Source organism: Octopus bimaculoides, chromosome 7 (genome assembly GCF_046866305.1).
Source record: "Octopus bimaculoides isolate indiv1 chromosome 7, ASM4686630v1, whole genome shotgun sequence".
NCBI lineage: Eukaryota > Metazoa > Mollusca > Cephalopoda > Octopoda > Octopodidae > Octopus > Octopus bimaculoides.
This window is the reverse complement of record NC_142934.1, coordinates 33,522,895-33,543,358: the sequence shown is the minus strand read 5'-3', so window position 1 is coordinate 33,543,358 and position 20,464 is coordinate 33,522,895. Positions and strand designations below refer to the sequence as shown.

General features: G+C 36.6%; 1 protein-coding gene across 4 annotated transcripts in view; it reads right to left on the bottom strand.

Moving 5' to 3' along the window:
- Positions 1–20,464, bottom strand: part of LOC106883461 (uncharacterized) — a 35,247-nt gene that overhangs the window by 2,899 nt on the left and 11,884 nt on the right. For 2 of the 4 annotated variants that reach the window (XM_014934487.3, XM_014934502.3), the window contains 7 exons: positions 15,879–16,266; positions 14,869–14,976; positions 14,430–14,643; positions 8,963–9,137; positions 6,937–7,031; positions 4,649–4,880; positions 326–495 (listed from right to left, as the gene is read on the bottom strand). In XM_014934487.3, coding sequence (XP_014789973.1) covers positions 326–495; positions 4,649–4,880; positions 6,937–7,031; positions 8,963–9,137; positions 14,430–14,643; positions 14,869–14,976; positions 15,879–16,266 — 1,382 coding nt within the window. The remainder of the gene's footprint in view (positions 1–325; positions 496–4,648; positions 4,881–6,936; positions 7,032–8,962; positions 9,138–14,429; positions 14,644–14,868; positions 14,977–15,878; positions 16,267–20,464) is intronic. The other 2 variants (XM_014934494.3, XM_089355125.1) reach the window with 1 other exon arrangement.

The window sequence follows — 20,464 nt, the reverse complement described above, 5'->3', positions numbered from 1 at the left end:
TTATTTCTACAAATTTGCAGCCTAGTATCCCCCAAATGGGACATATTTGAATGAGATATGGACTCTGCAAGACACACAAGAATACCTGTCTATGAGAGTAGTTATTCCAAAGAGGAACTGAAAATGAAAGAAAAGGACTCTAGCACCAGTGGCATGATAAAATGTATCCAGTCCACACTGTAATATACAAACAACAAAACTGATGAGTTACTCAGTGTTGTAAGAGAGATGGTGTTGACCAAGATGCTATGAAACCAGTTCAAGGAAAAATAATCATATAATGACATTTGCTGAAACAAAATAAAAATATAAATTTAAAACTGACCGGAGATTTTTCAACAGTTGACAGAAAACTTGACCAGAGATCATCAATATTAATCAAATGTAACAGAGCAGATATACAAGTGGCACGGACATAACTTTCACCATCGGATAAGCTGGAGTAGGCTAATGAATGAAGTTTATTTTCCTGTATCCACAACTGAAATTCAGGTGCTGTTAAAGAGAAGTAAAGTAAAATATAGAAATGGTGATTTTTCTTGTGTCAAAGACAAACGATTTTTTTATAATTAGGCAGAAAATCAACTGCCATCATCATCATCATCTTAATGTTCATTTTTCCATGCTCATGTGGGCTAGATGATATTTATTGAAGCAAATTTTCTATGCTTAGATACAGAGTGTACTGGGTGCTTTTTATGTGGCACCAGACACATAAAAAAAAGTGAGGTCACAAAGTAATCACAAAACAAAACCCTTCAACTGAATGGGGGATATGAGAGTATAAGAAAGGGACAGAAGCATGTATCGTGCTGAAGAGGTAATGGAGAGAGAGAGAGAACAGGGATAGAGAAATAGAAAAGGTGGGTGGGTGGGTTGGTACGCAAGTGTGCAAGAGAGAAAAGAGTAAAAAAGGTGCTTAGCAATGGGGGTAGAGGTGAATGCAGTGAATATGCTGGAGTGAAAAAGAGAGTGACAGATAATGAAGAATGAGGTGAACAGAGCAAATGTCAGTTTAAGGGAGGAGAAGTGAAGGAAAGGAGATTGAAGTGGGTCAGCAAGGAAGAGGAGGTAAAGTATGGTAGTGTGGATACAATGTGAAGTGTAGGGGGATAAGTAGTATCATTTAGAGCACTTAAGTGAACAGTACTACAGTTAGAAGTCACATGTTTGCCAGAAGCAAAGATCCCCAAACTTTTTACACTATCAACCCCTTCATGGAATCCTTGACCCCCTCACCAACCCCCAGGCATGTACAAGAAAATAAATAAATAAATAATAATAATAACTAAGTAACTGTGCAGTTTCCATATACATCAGTAAGGGAAACTGCATACCAAACCCTGCAAAACTGTTGTTCTATATCCCCATCCCCTGTGAATATCTTTCAAGAAATATAGGGAAACAAAAAGGAAAAACTGTTTACTGTCATTGTGGAAATCATGAGAAATGTGCAAAATATTGAATATAATGTTGGAGTTCAACATACAGTGTTCAAACTTATCGAAATACGTGGAAATGCAGATTGATAAATGAATATGTTGCATGAAATATTGAATTGGGCAATAAAAAGAGAGGAGAATCTGTTTGCTGTTATTTGGCGCCTAATATTAAATACTTTAAAAAAAGAATTAATATACCTTTTTATTGAATTGGTTGACATCATTAATGGCAAGATTGTGTTTGATGAGCATTAGAAAGGGCATTGATATTTGGTTGGAGATTGGTGAGTTTTAATCATAAGTCACCACTCTCTTCCAGGTTCAGTCTGTTTCTCTGCTTTGTTAGAAATGCATTTGTATGCCTAAAACCAACTTCAACCATGTACAAATTTGGGAATGCAACTAAAAATAGCTCAACTGTTGCACTAAGCTTGGGATATTTAGTAGCAGTATTTACATTGCTCCAATAGTCTCTGAGGCTTTTACTTCTGAACAATGATGTAGCTTCGAGTTTCACACACATATCGAGTTCATCTTCTAAGTGAGATTCAATGTCTGCATTTTCTATTTCCAAATCAAATGGTGTAACAATCCAGTTGGATACATGCATTTTTTCCAGGTCCTTGAAACATACTTTAAAGTCTTCTCTTAATTTTTCAAGGTGCTTTATGTATATATCTAAATCATAGTCTGAAATATTTTCATCTTCCAATTGCTGCAAATTTGAAAAATGTTTAAAATTTCTATGTGCCAATGAAGATTTAACCCTTTAGCATTTAAACCGGCCATATCCGGCCAAAAGTATTCTGCCTATTCTATGTTCAAACTGGCCAGATCTGGTCTCTCACACCAACCCTACAATATGGTTTTAAAAATTAACAGCTACCTCATCAAAATCTCATAGCTATGAGATAATGCTTGATTAGTTCAAAACAATGTGGATAAAAAAGCATTAATTATGGCAGAATAATGTGCACACTAAAGGGTTAAATATCCCTATTTTGACTTGGAAGCCCATTAGGATTGAACAACTGTAACATCTTTACCTTGCAGACGATTCTGTATTTCATTAGATTTTGAATATAGATCTGCTAAATAGAACAGATGGTTCTGACACATTTCCAACTCATCACACAGTGTTGGGTCCACATCTGGAAGAAGCTTCACAGTTGAGTCATAGAAGTCAACAAGTCTTTGCAAGCTATCACCACTTGACAACCACCTTACCTCAGTGTGCAAATGTAATTGGTTCAAAGTTTCATCATTTTTTTTCACATAACATTGCAAATATTCACGAATTGAGAGGATGAACTTTAATTTTATTGACTGACCTGATACACACTTTTAAGGCACCATGCAGTTCACCACTAAGTTTTTGGCTACAAGATGGTGTCTGTACATACTGTTCACACAGTGAACAGTATGTACATTGGGAACCTAGGTGGCAAATCATTGTTTGTGCACCATCAGCAGCCACAGCAGTAATATTCCTGAGGGGAACATTGCGTTTCTTCAAATAATCCTCCAAATACAGAAAACTTCTCTCACCTTTTGCATCACCTTTGTCAACAATGCACTTTAGGCTTGGACTATAATACCTCACACAGGCCATGAGAATATTTGAACTGCCAAAAGTTGATTCATTGAGTTGAATAGAAAACTTGCAATGTTGAAGCTCAGATGCCAAGGGTCTCTCCACATCATCAGTCATCTCATCAATGCATTGCTGCACTGTATTTGCACTTAATGGTATGCATTTTAGAACAGGTTGAGAGTCTTTCTTCATAACATTTTCAATCACATCTTTAATTGCTGGTATTGTGCTCTCTTCACCAATGGTATATGATTTTCCTTTCTTTGCTATATTAAGGGAGATGCAGTATAATGTCTTCAGTCCTCTTTCATTATCAGCACTGGCAGATGCTTCAAAAAATTTCTTGAAGTTTGGTTGATTTCTAAATTTTTCTTTCAGCATCTTCAAAAAATCAAGAATGAATCTTTTCAAGGTGGTCTTTCAATTTCGTGGGTTTCGTGGCATCATTACTGAAAGCCTTTTCGCATAACAGGCACATCGGCATTGTTTCATTAGTAAATGAAGGTAAGAATCCAAACTTCAAATACTCTTGTGAATATTGTCTGCACTTCTTAGCATTAGCGGCTATCATTGTGCTTACTAGAAATAGGTAAATTTAAACAGTAAATGCACAGTTATCAGTTCACTGACACCACTCCAATAGCTATGGGTGTCTCTGGACTAGTTGGCACCAATGGCCATCTGATGGTGGCTCTGGCCAGCAAGCATGTGCTACATATCAGGCACTGAGTTGATCTATGTCTCTCTCTCCCTGTATGTGTGTGTAGTGGTTGGAATGTTTGTGTGTATTTGTATGTTTACACACCACCATTCTACACTCAGTTGGGTTCCATCTCTGCAATGTTCGATGTTACTGTAAGTGAAAGAATTGTCACTGCTGCCTCTGTGTGACTGTAGGTTTGTATGAGCACTAACTATGTTGGATGGTCAGCAATATATGTATCAGAAAGTTGTATTTTATGTATTTGTAATCCTTATATGAATGTCAGCTTTCAAGCCCAAATGTTCAATTGACTCCACTTCTGACCCCCCCCCCCGGCACCTATCAACCCCTTGAATTGTCTCATCGACCCCTGATATCAGCCACTTTGGAGACCCCTGGTCTAAAGTTTTAAGCTTTGTAATAGGAAGTGAATAGAAAAGATAGGAAACATTTAGATATTCTAAGTGTTTTATCTAAAAGCTATATACCTGTGTTCCATACCCACTCAGGAAAGCTGTCAGTGGTGAAAGTTGATTTAAATAGTGTTTAATACATTCTTAATCTTTCAGTAAACATCACTGGATAGACAAAAGTTCAGAGGTGACCAATACAAACTTATTCCAAGGATTACCTCACTGTGGAACTAATTGTCTTTAATTCCTGTAATCATCTGTCCAGCCTTACTCATCTCTTTCTTTTTTACATTCATGTGTACCAATGTGAATATTGTGAAGTGTTTATGTTTTTGTAAAAGGGAGGAACTTTCTAAATAAGAGATATAAGTTACATTAATATTTACCTTTAAATGTAGTGTCCCGCAAAATAGCAGGAAGTCCAGTGACATAAAACCAATTAAAAAAAGACAAAAGAATTTTTAAAAATACAGACAACAGAAACAAGACAACTTACTGTTAGAAGCTGCAAAACTTTTAGAGAGAAACTCCATAGCAGAATCCCTGATTTCCCACTGAGGATGACACAGACAATACTTAATGGCACTAGACACTTTGCTTGGTAAGTCTTTTACTGTGGAGTTAGTCATGTTATTGCTGGTGCCTTTGTCTGTTGAATCGATGGCATCTTTCATCTTCAGCACTGGTAGCATGTATAACCAAAGACAATCAAAAGACTGACTGACAACCTATTGTAAAAACACATTGGTATAATTCTTCAGATATGTCTCAAACTCTCTTATGACATTTATTTCTCTTTCTCTCACATTTATATCAATTATCTTGTGCTTGCATGGAGTGAATTGTCTTTACAGTTGAATACCCTTGCTTCTGCTAATAACTCAACTGTGAAGTTGATGTCTAGTTGTGTATCCAGACACTCAAACTAGAATAAAAAAGCTTTGTCTTTCACAATACATTGACAATAACATTAGGTTCAGTAACATTAGAAGCATCAGTTGTGGTGTGCAAGAGAGACGATTGCACTGGTATGGACATGTGGTGAGAATGGATGAGGATAGCTGCGTGAAAAAGTGCCACACCCTAACAGTTGAGGGAACCCGTGGAAGAGGTAGGCCCAGGAAGACCTGGGCTGAGGTGGTGAGGCAAGACCTTCGTACATTGGGCCTCACTGAGGCGATGACTACTGACCGAGACCTTTGGAAATGTGCTGTGCGTGAGAAGACCCGGCAAGCCAAGTAAGATCGTTGCCAGTGCCCCTGGACTGGTTCTCGTGCGGGTGGCACATGAGATGCACCATTTTGAGCGTGGCCGTTGCCAGTACCGCCTGACTGGCTCCCGTAGGATTTTCGAGCGAGATCGTTGCCAGTGCCCCTGGACTGGCTTGTGCGGGTGGCACATAAAAGACACCATTTCGAGCGTGGCCGTTTTCGTGCGGGTGACACGTAAAAGCACCCACTACACTCTCAGAGTGGTTGGCGTTAGGAAAGGCATCCAGCTGTAGAAACTCTGCCAAATTAGACTGGAGCCTGGTGTTGCCATCCGGTTTCACCAGTCCTCAGTCAAATCGTCCAACCCATGCTAGCATGGAAAGCGGACGTTAAACAATGATGATGATGATGTTAATCTTATAGCAATTGTATCTCTATGGATATCATACCCTAGATTTCCTCTTCTCCACTACCTCTATTGAGTCTTACTTTTAAATACTCTACTAAACTTTCCTTAAGACAAGAGCTTACACAAGATGAAGCTAAACCACATTGATCTCACTAGTCTGTGCCACCTCATCAGACTAAATAACAAGTCTAGAGCTGCACTAACTTTCCCCAAGAGCTGAGTCTAGACAAAAGAGTTTGCTAACAGTACTTCTGATTGATTACATAACAATACTCACCCACTTTGAAACATAGTAAATGGGTGAACTTGTGTTTAGGTTAGAAATCATTATTTTTGGCTCTACAATGGCAAGTATCATAGAGCAAGAAGAAAAAGACTCCTGTTGTGTCAAATCTGAGCCAGTTTTGATTTCTGGTTGAAAGTAGCTTGAGAAAGATAGCAACATCAATTAATCTCATCTTCCTCCTTGATGTGTGTGTGTTTTGTAAGATAACTATTATCCATATATTGGATAAGTTTGAGGTATGTGCCATAGTATGGTACTAAGTTCTTGGCAGACTTTATAATTTGGCTGAGACTCTCACCTGAAGTCACTTAATACACAACACTAATGCTCTTTACATAAAAAAAATCCCTCTCCATCGTTCTTCCAACATAAGAAAAGTTACAGGAATCTATTTTGATCAGGTACCCATCCTAGCCTCAACAGTTAACTTTTATAGAAAAGAGGCATCGTCATCTCTAATATATTACTGATACTTTGATACTTATTTTATTAATTCCAGGAGTATAAAAAGCAAAGCTGATTCTAGCAGGATTTAAACTCATAGGTAGAGAGACTAATGTAAAACAATCTTTTTCCATTTCTAACAGCTAAATGTTCCAAGAAATGCTATAAAATTCATTTCTGATAGAAGCAGGGGAGTTTCAATTTGACCAATATTTATTTTAATGAATTTCTTGAAATATACAGAACAAAATTGACTGCATAGGAATTGAACTCAGAAAGAAAGAGATGTAATTAATTACCACAAGCCATTAAGTTAGATGCTCTACCATCCACTACATTCAAAGAAATTCTACTATCTATCACACTCAAAGAAATGCCATAGATGTTTATTTTCAATGAAACACCAAGAATGAAGTTGAGTCTGTACCACTCACCAAAAGATTCTGGCCAATTTCTACCACAATGTTCACTAAAATATTGATCAAAATAACTTGGCAGTCTTGACTGATAAGAAATTCTGATTTGTTGCCTGCAAATAGAACATATACAAGGGAGTAATACAACAGAGCATGGCAGGCAAATGTGAAGATATATAGGGTGAGGCAGAGGGGAAGGACGTTTTTGAAAAATTCAAAAAATTATTTATTTTTGCTGCAAACAAATTTTATTGACATCAATGTGTTCATATTGAATTAGCATTTGTCAAAATCAAGTGTGGAAAACAACATCCATCATGTGGTGTCTGTTTCCATTGATGCATTTCTGAAGGCATTCTTGGAAGTTGGCCTCCACTCTCTCCAGCATTGCTCTGTCAATTTGGGTGACCTCCACGCAATAGCTTCCTTCAAATTGTCCAATGTACAGGGCTTATGCGCATAGACACGTGCCTTAAGGTTTCCACACAAGAAATAATCACACATGGACAAATCAGGGGACTGAGAGGCCAAGGAACATCAGCAAACCTGGAAATGAGGTGGTCACCAAAAAGAGGGCGAAGAACATCCATTGATGTTCTGGCTGTTGTCGCCCTGTCTTACTGAAACCACACACATTGAATAGACATACATTTTCATCGTAATTCAGGAACAAAGAAGTTGTTTATCATCTCGATGTAATTCTTGGAGTTCACAGTAACAGCATTTCCATTATTGTCTTCAAAAAAGTAACGACCAATGACGGCAGCTTTTCCAACAGCACACAGACCATCACTTTTGGGTTGTGCAGTGGTCTTTCATGCAGTTCTCTCGGATTTTCAAGAGCCCAATAATGACAGTTCCGTTGATTAACCATGCCATTGAGATGAAAATGAGCTTCATCAGTCATTAACAAAATGAGGTTGTCATTTGCCTCAAAAATTGCTTCCATCTGATATGCAAAGTTAAGCTGCTGTGCGTAGTCCCATGGTTTTAACTATTGCCCAATCACCAATTTGTACAAGTGGAAATGCAGGTCTTCATGCAAAATATGCCTTACCAATCAATTACCAATGCCAAGTTCAGTGGAATGCTTCTGAGCAGAGCAATTTGGACTCCATATCAAAGCTTGTCTGATGCGTTCCACATTTTCTGGGGTTTGTACCATCTGTGGCGCCCCTACCAGTCTACTATTCATTAGTGTACCTTGTATATGAAGTGCATTCACCCAACGTAAGATGGTGTTACAGGTGGGAACAGCCTGATCTTGGTGAATGTTGAAGTAGTGCTGAAACTCATGCTGAACTGCTGTGACAGACTTGTTATTCTTTACATAACTGTCGTAGGCAAACATGCACAATGGCTTCACCTGAAAAAAAAAATGCTAAGAAACTATGGACAGAATGGTACCTATCGGACATATGTCCCTCCCCCGGGGCTGAGTAATAGCCATGTCAAAAAACGTCCATCCTCTCTGCCCTATTCAGTACAAAGAGAGATAAATAGAGAGATTAATAGATTAAGTATAGAACACAAAGATATATCAAACATTGTTTTTACATTTCCCATTCTTTACAGGAAATGGAAAGTGAGAAACTTCTAAAAATATTAAATGAAATGTAAAAAACACAAAATCATAATTTTGTTAAATAAATATGAACCCAAAATTGAAAGAATGATCAAGAATAACAAAATCTTGATGCTTGGCATAGTAAAGACCAAAATACTAATTAATAACTATACTTTTAGAGTACATATACATATATATGATGGACTTCTTTCAGTTTCTGTCTACCAAATTTACTCACAAGGTTTTGCTTCACTCCAGGCTACAGTAGAAGACATTTGCCTGAACCCAAAATCATATGGTTGGGTTACAAACTTTCTACCACACAGCCACACTTGTGCCTAGCCATGCCTGTACTTCCAACACACAATGACTACTTTAAAGCTATTTTCACTGTTAAAGCAAGGTTTTGTTAAGAATTCTCCCATTATATACAACTGTATTTTAGTTATCATCATAAATATGGAAAACAGTAATTACATGCCAACTTTTGAAAGTAGTGCAGCATTTTAAGTAATAATTTGGTGGAATTGGAAATGACTTTGAAGAACTGGTAATATTCTGATGTCTGCAAGGATTCTGTGTCAGTGGTCTTGTGAAAGAACTTCAAGAAACATGTTGTGGATAATTGGATTGTAGTTTTTATGATGTCTTTCTGAAAGAAAGATCACACGTAAATTACATATATAACAGTACATATCACATTATTTACATTATATATATGTATATATATGTATATATATATAAATATATATATATATATATATATATATATATATATATAGGGAGAGAGAGAAAGAGAGAGAGAATATATGCCTGTATGTCTATGTGTATATAAAATGCATATTATCCCTTATCTAGTGGTCAGTGTGAAAACTAGGGATAGACAAGTGGTTGGTGAGAGCTGTATAAGTCATGTCAGTAAGGTGAGGGTTGGCAATGAGTATAGCAAAGAATTCATGGTATAAGTATGGATTCACCAAGGATTAGTCCTCAGCCCCCTCTTGTTCATCATAGTCCTCCAGATAATAACAGAGAAATTCAAGACAGGTTGCCCCTAGGAGCTCCTCTATGCTGATGACCTTGTTCTTATAGCTGAATGACTACCAGAACTAGAGAAGGAGTTCCAGGTGTGGAAGAAAGATCTAGAATCGAAGGGCTTTAATGTTAACCTAACAAAATCCAAAGTCTTAGTAAGGAGCAAAGCAGACAAATCACAAATCCCCTCAGGTAGATGGCCCTGCTTGATCTGTAAGAAAGGCGTAGGTAGAAATTCTATAAGATGTACCCGGCGTAAGCTATGGACACATAAGAGGTGCAACAATATCAGAGGTAAGTTAACAGGGAAAATAGTTTTTGTGTGTGGTAGGTGCACAGATACAATGAACACTATAAATGTTCAGAAAACAGACTCCATCAAATGCCAGTAGGGAAAACTAGAAGTAGTCAATAGTTTCCATTACAGAGGTGACCAAGTTAGTAGTGGGAGTGGATGCTCTGAGAGCATAGCTGCTACAAAAAGAATAGGTTGAGCAAAATTCCTACCTCTGTTGGTAACAAAGGGCCTCTCCCTCAGAGTGAAAGGCAGATTATATGATACCTGTGTGTGAACAGCAGTGAAACATGGGCTGTGACTGTTGAGGACACGTGTAGGCTTGAAAGAAATGATGCTAGTATGTTTCGCTCAATGTGTAATGTCAGTGTGCATGCACGATAGAGTGTAAGCATCATGATAGAAAAGTTGGGCATAAGAGGCATCAGATGTGGTGTACAAGAGAGACGACTGCAGTGATACGGTCATGTGATGTGTATAGATGTGGACAGTTGTGTGAAGAAGTGCTGATCTCTACTAGTGGAAATTCGTTGTAGAAGAGGGAGACCCAGGAAGACATGGGACAAGGTGGTGAAGCATGTTCTTCAAAAGTTGGGTCTCATGGAAGCAATGACTTGTGAATGAGACCTTTGGCAATATGCTGTGCTTGAGAAGACCCATCAAGCCAAGTGAAATCATAGCTGTGGTCGTTGTCAATGTCGCGTAACTGGCACCCATGTTGGTGGCACGTTAAAAGCACCTTTCGAAAGTTGGGCTTCATGGATGTAATGTAGTCAATGCTGGTGTCATGTAATAGCACCATGCCAATGGCAATGACAAATGACATGGTTGAAAAGAACACCCATCAAATCAAGTGAAATCATAATCATGCCAGATATTGGTGTCATACAAACTGACGCCTGTGCAAGTGGCATATAAAAGCACCCATAACACTCTTGTAGTGGTTGGCATTAGGAAGAGCATCTAGCCATAGAAACCATGCTAAATCAGTCTAGAGTCTGGTGCAGCCCCTCAGCTTACCAGCCCTGGTCAAACAATCCAATCCATGCCAGCATGGACAGCAGACATTAAATGATGATGGTGATATATTTTTGATGGACACTCCCATCAGTTTTGACGTATGAGGATCCAACAACTTACACTTTCTTTTTCAGTCATAATGCTTATGCCAAATGTGACAATTGAGTCCTGCCAATGATTTGCAAGGAAACCGGTAGATGTTGTAAGTATGAGGATTACAAGTTAGTGCAAGCAGTATATCTGCAGCAGCTTTTCTCTTTTGCCTTGCACTCCTAAGTCTGATAATGCTGGTTGACAAGACAAGACAGCTCCATTTTGTTTGCTCCAAGGCTGTTTGATTAAAGGTGTTGTGAGCTATATTGACTGCTGAGAGGTTACCCTTCAGCTTATCATTATATCTGAGCCATAGTCAACCAACATTCCTATACCCACTATCAAGCATATACATATATTTGGTGTGTTATGTGAATTTATGGAAAGGTATCCCATAGAACTCAACAAATTTGTTAAAAATGGAGAAGAGAAGATGTTAAAATTTGAAAGAATTTTAATACACACATACAATCATTTCAAACAGCGATATTAAAACATGTATATTCATGGTTGAATAGTTAAATTCATTTGATTAAATTAAATTAATTATATATCACTGTTATCCTCAGTGCAAGAAGTATAAACAAAAAATTATTATTACAGAGGACTTGCTACAGGAAATAACAGAGAATAATTTCAGATATACATATTTATCCTTATGAAAATTACAAGCATAATAAAGAATGTGAGTCTAGTTATGTATAAACTAAAATTAAGGCAACTAACGGTTATTTGAAAATGTAAGTGAAAAAGAGTAAGTAGATAAGTAATTTAAATTCCAAATAATTCATCTATGAAAGAGAAGTTTTATATAAATGTCCAATGGAAAAGCATAGTTATGTTTGAATTAGGATATGACTTGAAAGTTATAAACAATATTAGGTATGGTGTGTATTTTAAAAAATTGTGCGTGAAAATGAAATTAAACTAGTGAATGTAATATATAGGAGGCTGCTAGAATGCAATGAAAACAAGTATTAGGGGTAGAAATGCTTAAAGAGCTACATAAAATGGAGTTGTGTTAGTTTAAGAACTAATATTTGTTTATGTGTATTAAATATAAGGAAATTAGTTGTTAATATTACAGATTTAGATAGTAAATACTTGCTGTGGCTATAAATATTAAAAAGAACGTTCAGAGGTTTAATTAGCTGTAGTAAATTGAAAATAACAATGTAGGAGTGATAATATAGCTAGGAAAGAAAGGTAGAAAAAAATTTAAATTATAAATATCAATATGTAATACATTGACTATGTTTAGGTATAAATAAAAGTATGAATTAAGAAGCTAGCTTGGCATAAAGTGAGAGGGAAGTATATAGTAAAATTATCTAAGTAATAAGTATTCAAGTAATAGAAGGTCACATAAGTATACAGAATATACAAAATAATTCGTATATAATGTCATATAAAAAAATCTTATAAGGGAAAAAAATTTTTTTAGTGTATACTAATATGTTAGTAGAGGACATATCTGCAAAATAGCATACATAGATGTAGGTATTCTAGCTGTTTTATTTGGGGGTGTACATGAAGGAAAGAACACAGTACAAAAGTAAATAAGTATACTCATACCAGTGCAAAGAGAGAGAAAAAAGAAACCAAACAGATATAGATATAATTATAATTACCCATATGAAAAATGTTATTATATACATACATATATGTGTGTGTGTGTGTGTGTGTGTGTGTGTGTGTGTGTGTGTGTGGAACATATGTATATGTGCACACGTTCATATTAAAAATATGCACCGGTATGAGTATACTTACTTATTTTTGTACGGTGTTCTTTCCGTCATGTGCACCCCCAAATAAAACAATTTCAAAAACAACTAGAATACCTACATCTATGTATGCCATTTTGCAGATATGTCCTTTACAAACGTATCAGTATACACTAAAAAATTGTTTTTATATGACATTATATATGAATTATTTTGTATATTCTGTATACTTATGTGCACCCACTACTCATAAAAAAATTTTTTCTTCTATTCATAATGCACAATAACCTTCTATTATTTGAATACTTATTACTTGCATAATTTTACTATATACTTCCTTCTCACTTTATGCCAAGCTAGCTTCTTAATTCATACTTTTATTTATACCTAAACGTAGTCAATGTATTACATATTGATATTTATAATTTAAATTTTTTTCTACCTTTCTTTCCTAGCTATATTATCACAACTACATTGTTATTTTCAATTTACTACAGCTAATTAAACCTCTGAACGTTCTTTTTAACATAGCCACAGTAAGTATTTACTATCTAAATCTGTAATATTAACAACTAATTTCCTTATATTTAATACACATAAACAAATATTAGTTCTTAAACTAACACAACTCCATTTTATGTAGCTCTTTAAGCATTTCTACCCCTAATACTTGTTTTTGTTGCATTCTAGCAGCCTCCTATATACTACATTCACTAGTTTAATTTCATTTTCACGCACAATTTTTTTAAATACACACCATACCTAATATTGTTTATAACTTTCAAGTCATATCCTAATTCAAACATAACTATGCTTTTCCATTGGACATTTATATAAAACTTCTCTTTCATAGATGAATTATTTGGAATTTAAATTACTTATCTACTTACTCTTCTATAGAGGGAACATCTCATAAAACGTTTTTCACTTACATTTTCAAATAACTGTTTGTTGCCTTAGTTTTAGTTTATACATAACTAGACTCACTTTCTTTATTATGATGCTTGTAATTTTCATAAGGATAAATATGTATATCTGAAACTATTCTCTGTTATTTCCTGTAGCAAAAATACTCTGTAAAAATATTTTTTTGTTTATACTTCTTGCACTGAGAATAACAGTGATATATAATCAATTCAATTTAATCAAATTAATTTAATTATTCTATCATGAATCTTCATGTTTTAATATCGCTGTTTGAAAAGATTGTATGCATGTATTAAAATTCTTTCAAATTTTAACATCTCTTCTCATTTTTAAACAAACTTGTTGAGTTCTATGGGATACCTTTCCATAAATTCACATAACACACTATATATAAGTATTATTTTCATATTTGCAAACTTACGCCAGTAAGGTACTGGCAAAATATGAAGAATCTTTATTAGAAATCGTTTTTCAGAACCCTCCAAATTAAAGGACGAAATGTAATTCAATGTTTTCAGACACTCACACACACACACACACACACACACACATATATATATATATATATATATATATATATATATATATATGCATTTGTGGGTAGGTGGATGGCTGGATTTAGTTAGGTAAGAAGACAGACAGCTAATAGACATGAATGTCATTTGCCACATCTTAGTTCATCAAAAATTCGGTAGTCATTACAAAAGCTCCCCACATAAAAATACAAAGAAATTAAATTATTCAAAGCTATGATAATATATAAGCGAACAATGAAACAAATTTTCAAAATTAATTGACAAATTCTTTTATGTGGATAGAAAAGTTAATGATTTAAGGTAAGTTTATCTACCTGAAGTAATTCAGGGTCTACAAGTCTCTCCATGCACTCAATGGTATTACAGAGGCATGCCTCACATTCTGGTGGGTGGATGTCATTTAAAGATATTTGCTTGTTACAGCCAGTAGAGTTGGTGATATAATTAAAAATCTTCAATTTAGGTTGGTAATATTTCTCCATCAATTCAGAAAACAATGCATCATCAGGGTATGTAGATAGGAAACTGCTATTAAAAAACATTAATTCCATTGTGTAAGAGGTATAATATAACTCTGCATGCTTTGAATATAAAACAATACACCTTACACAGTCAAATGTTGCACTCAGAACACCTGCATAACTCAAAACAATCAATACAGATTTGGGTTGGAAAAACACACACACATAAAGTGTTAATAAAGTTTTAACCATTAAAAACTGGACAAACAAAATTTATACCAAACATACTGACCTTTTCATTAGTTTCTCTACAAAGCTTCTCACTCTGTCATCATCTTCTTTGCTATCAAGTTGATGAAATATTACCAGAACTTTCTCTATCTTCTCATTTTTAGAGATACTTGATTAAAAATGAGACACATAAAAGTAAACATTAGAAAATTGGCAACCATTAGGCTATAGTGTGGAAGAAGAGTAGCTGGCATGACATTATAGGGAGCAACCAATGTAGAACTGTGGGATAACAGGAGAGGCTCCAAGTTACAGACATTATATGGGTAATGTAAAATTGTAGGATAACAGTTAGAGGACATAAGTTATAGATATCATACAAGCACAGTAGAGGGAAACAGAAAGATAAGACAGCAAAATTGCTGTCTTCTGTGTAAATGCTAAAATTAACAGACACATAAAACCCATGTTAACAGGAAAACAAACAAAATAAAAAAAATGTGAGCCAACAGCTGGTAAGATCACAGCTGAAACATCTCTGATTATAGATGTTTCATTAGCAATGACATGTGGACTAAACCAGCGCTTGATGAACCTATAAATATCAGGCTTCATCAAAGAGATATTAGTAAAATCCTCCCGGCTTTATTAATGAGAACTCAAAATTAGAGTTTATCTCATTGTTATCATCATTATATGATAATTTTTCTTTTGGACAAGTTTAAAATTATTTAATTTTATTAAGCAGAGCAATTTGTCCAACTTTTTTTCAATCCTCATAACCGAACTCTCAGCAGTGTGGGGTGGGGTCTGGCCCCACCCAACGAGAAATACTAGGCTACACATTTCTACCAGCCACAAAACCTCCTATACAATCAACTTATTACAAATAACATTCAAATCTCTCTCTAATCTTATAAACAAAAGAAATAATGTAATCAAATATATGCTATGTTTAAGAAAAAGAAAAAAAAAAGACATGATGGTCACTGTTGGAATGCCTATGATCAGAGGTCTGCTGGATTAGCTATGACTTAGGGAGTATATAAAAAAAAACCCAACAAAACTTACTGATGATCGAGTAAAAGACAGAGGTATAAGTCCATAGCAACATCCCATGATTGCGATGAAGTTATAAGCTGATGAAGTTCTGAAAAGCTATCTTTATGGTTCACTGTCCAATTCCAAATATCTTTGCAAGTACCTCCAGCATCATTAAGGATATCAAATAAGAGTTCTTTGGAATGCTTGGATTTAGAATTGGAGCCACTGGGTGTGTTATGGCAGATGACATCCCAGAAAGTGTCTAAAAGGTTGTCTCGCATCTGAAGCACCTTGAGTGAAACATCACTGATTTGGAAACTTTGAATCAGGAGCTGACTGAGGAATTTGCTGGCTTCTTTGGTGAGGAAGATGCTTGATTCTTTATAAATCACATCCAAGGCTTTGTTTGGAACATCTGAAAAAAATATAAAAAATTAAAAATGACTAAGATACTGAGAAGAAGCAAGTATTGGTCTACCGGCTCATAAGTTGAAAGTTCAAAACTAATGAAGATATTTTATTGTTTCTTTTTTATATTTTATTAATATTTAACATTTAGTATGGCACAACACTACCTCCACTGGTTAGAACACATCATAATACATATGTCTCAAATGTGCCTCCCCCATCAACTCCTCTTTGTGGAGTTGGCTTCAGGCACTAGACCATGCAGAGCTCCCAAATCCCATTTCTGAGACCAGTTCAAGGACACTCTTCTCCACAGCTCCATTGACCCAAATATCTGGGAAACAATCACCAAGAACCACCAACACTGTTGGCATGCCATTGTTAAGGGAATGGACCAGATGGAAAATAACAGACATCAAGAGGCAGAGATCAGATGTCAAAGACACAGAGTGACTCACACTTCCTTGTCCCTGGATTACTAGAAAGTGTATCAGTGAGTATCGAGATATTGTGGGAGAGAAGTGTGTGCAGATAGATAATGGTATGCTTGCACTTAGTAATGTGGACAAGAAAGAGGCATGGTAAAGTTACTATGCAAGACTGCTGAATGTAGAGAATGAATGGGATAAAGGGAGGCTCCCTCATGTGAACGCAACAGAGAGAGACCAGCTATCCTAGTGAACAGCAGTATGGTAGATGAGGCAATTAAAGACATGAAAACTGGGAAAGCCCCTGGTCCATCCGGAATCATGGCTGAGATGCTCAAAATATACAGTAAGGTGGGATACTAGTTAGTCACTTGCATAGTTAATCAGGCCATTCAGAAAGATGTAATAATAGTGACTGGTGTAGCAGCATTATTGTTAGCTGTTACAAGGATAACAATGATGCTTTAGATAGAAGCAATTATAAAGGCATCAAACTCCTGGACCAGATGATAAAAATTACAGAGAGAATTATAGACCAATTAATTAGGCTAGATGAAATGCAGTTCAGGTTCATCTGGGGAAGAAGCACTACTGATGCTATTTTCATAGTCAGACAACTGCAAGAGAAGTACTTAGCTAAGAATAAACCATTATACTTAGCATTTGTTAATCTAGAGAAAGCTTTTGATAGAGTAACCTGTTGTTTGATATGGTGGGCTCTGAGGAGGCAAGGAATAGATAAGTGGCTTGTGGAAGCAGCACAAGTCATTTACAGAGACACTCTCAGTAAGGTGAGAGTTAACCACGAGTACAGTGAAGAATTTGGTGTACAGGTAGGTGTTCATCAAGGCTCAGTCCTCAGTCCCTTCTTTTCCATCATTGTCCTCCGGGCCATACACAGTGTAAGCTATGGATACACAAGAGATGTTGTGGATTAATAGGAAGGTTAGAGAAAGTAGTGCTTGTATGTGAAAGATGTACAAGATCCATAAAAACTAGAGACTTGGGAAATTGATTCTCCTAAATGCCCTGGTGGATCATTAGAGGTGATAGATAATTTCTGCTACTTAGGGGATCAAATTAGTCATGGAAGGAGAATGCACGGAGAGTGTGACAGCTAGAATAAGAATAGGATGAAGGAAATCCAAAGAGTTGTTACCTTTGTTGATATGAAAGGTTTCTCTCTCCAAGTGACAGGCAGATTGTATGATGCATGTATATGAACAGTAATTCTACGTGGTAGTTGACAGAATGCTAGTGTTTTAAAGGAGAAGTTAAGCATAAGAGGAATTAGATGCAGTGTGTAAGAGAGAAGACTGCTGGTTTGATCATGTATTGTGAATGGATGCCAACAGCTCCATAAAGAAGTGCTGATCTCTCAAATTAGATGGAACATGTGGAAGTGGGAGATCCAGGAAGAGATGGGATGAAGTACTGAAGGACGACCTCAGGTGAGATGACTAAGGACAAGATGCCTGGCACCTTGCTGTACTAAAGAAGACCTGTACTCCACAGCAGAAGTGTTAAGTGTCATCCCCTTGGTGAAGAGAACTGGCCTGCAAGAATCCTGTGCTGGTTCCATGTAAAAAGCACTCTTGCCAGTGCCTGTAAAAGCACCCAGCACACTCTGTAAAGTGGCTGGTGTTAGGAAGAGCATTCAGCCATAGAAACCATGCCAAATCACACTGGAGTCTGGTGCAGCTCTCCAGCTTGCCAGCTCTGGTCAAACCGTCCAACCCATGCCAGCATGGACAACAGACATTATGATGATGATGTATAAAAATAACATTAGGATTATAACTATTGGAGCTGCCAGTCAGACAATTTACTGAAGGGAGAAATTTGCTTTAGACAAATATATCCAGGATACAACCTAAATATTTGAGGGGAGGTTTTGGGACTGACAGTGGAGTTACTCATCACATGACTTGCTGAAGAAAGTATTGGAATTACCATTTCTAAAAGTCACTATGATAGTTCTAACAAATTTTAACATCATATAATATTATGGAGCACTACATAATTATATATACAGCACTTGTAGAAAAAGCATAGGTAGAAACTCCATAAGATGTACCTAGTGTAAGCTATGAACAATTTAAGAGGTGCAGCAATATCAAAGAAAGGTTAACTGGGAAGAAAGTTTTGGTGTGTGGCAGATGCACAGGTGCAATAAACATGAAGATGTACAGAAAATAGATTCTATCACATACCGGGGGGAAAAACTAGAAGTAGTTGATAGCTTCCGTTGCCTAGGTAACCAAGTCAGTAGCAGGGGTGATGCTCTGAGAGCATAGCTGCTAGAATAAGAATAGCCTGGGTAAAGTTCAGAAAACTCCTACATCTGCTGGTAACAAAGGGCCTCTCGCTTAGAATGAAAGGTAGACTGTATGATGCCTGTGTGCAAACAGCCATGCTACATGGCAGTGAAACATGGGCTGTGACTGCTGAGGACATGCGTAGGCTTGAAAGAAATGAAACTAGATGTGTAATGTCAGCGTGCATACATGACAGGGTGTAAGCACCCTGAGAGAAAAGCTGAACAGAAGAAGCATCAGATGTGGTATGCAAGAGAGACAACTGCACTGGTATGTTGCGTACAGATGAGGAGAGCTGTATGAAGAAGTGTCACACCCTAACAGTGGAGGGAAACTGTGGAAAAGGTAGACCCAGGAAAAAAAGGGATGAGGTGGTGAAGCATGACCTTCAAATGTTGGGCCTCACAGAGGCAATGACAAGCGACCAAGACCTTTGGAGATATGCTGTGCTTGAGAAGACCTGGCAAGCCAAGTTAGATCGTAGTCATGGCCAATGCCTGTGTCGCATAATGGGCCCATTTAAAAGCACCCTTCAATTGTTGGGCAATATGCCGTGCTTGTGAAGACCTGTTGAATCAAATGAAATTGTAGTCATGGCCGATGCCAGTACCATCTGTCTGGCACCCATGCCGGTGGCATGTAAAAAGCATCATTCAAGCGTGGCTGATGCCAGTGTTGCCTGACTGGCATGTAAAAAGCACCATTTGAGTGAGACCAATGCCAGTGCCGCCTGACTGGCACCCATACTGGTGACATGTAAAAAGCACCATTCAAGTGGAGCTGATGCCAGTGTGGCCTGACTGACTCGTAAAAAGCACGTAAAAAGCACGTAAAAAGCACGTAAAAAGCACCCACTACATTCTTGGAGTGGTTGGCGTTAGGAAGAGCATTCAGCTATAGAAACCTTGCTAAATCAGATTGGAGCCTGGTGCAGCTTCCCAGCTTGCCAGTCCGCAGTCAAACCGTCCAACACATGCCAGCATGGAAAGCGGACGTTAAACAATGATGATGATGATGATGAACACCATACAATTATATGAAAAAGCAAACAATTATATGGAGCAGCATACAATATTATTACCACAGTTCATTACATGAAATCACATTTAATATTTACAACAGATTTACTGGATAAAGATAAATAACATCAATATAATAACTACCAAAATTTATGATTGACATGGGAACTACTGGTTCTGAAACTCCTTCGTTCCTTTTAAAGCCAATTTTCCTGTTACATAGTTTTCTAGAATAATGTAGACATTTACAAGTTTTTAACAAGATAAAATATCATGCAATGCTATTAAAGCATGATTAAATAGTTCAGTAAGTGAAAATATATTTAGTATTTAGTGCTTAATTACCACAATGAAGAAAAAGAAGAAAAAAGTAGATTGTCCATGTTGGCATGGTTTGGACTCCAGTCTGATTTGGCATGTTTTCTATAGCTGGATGCCCT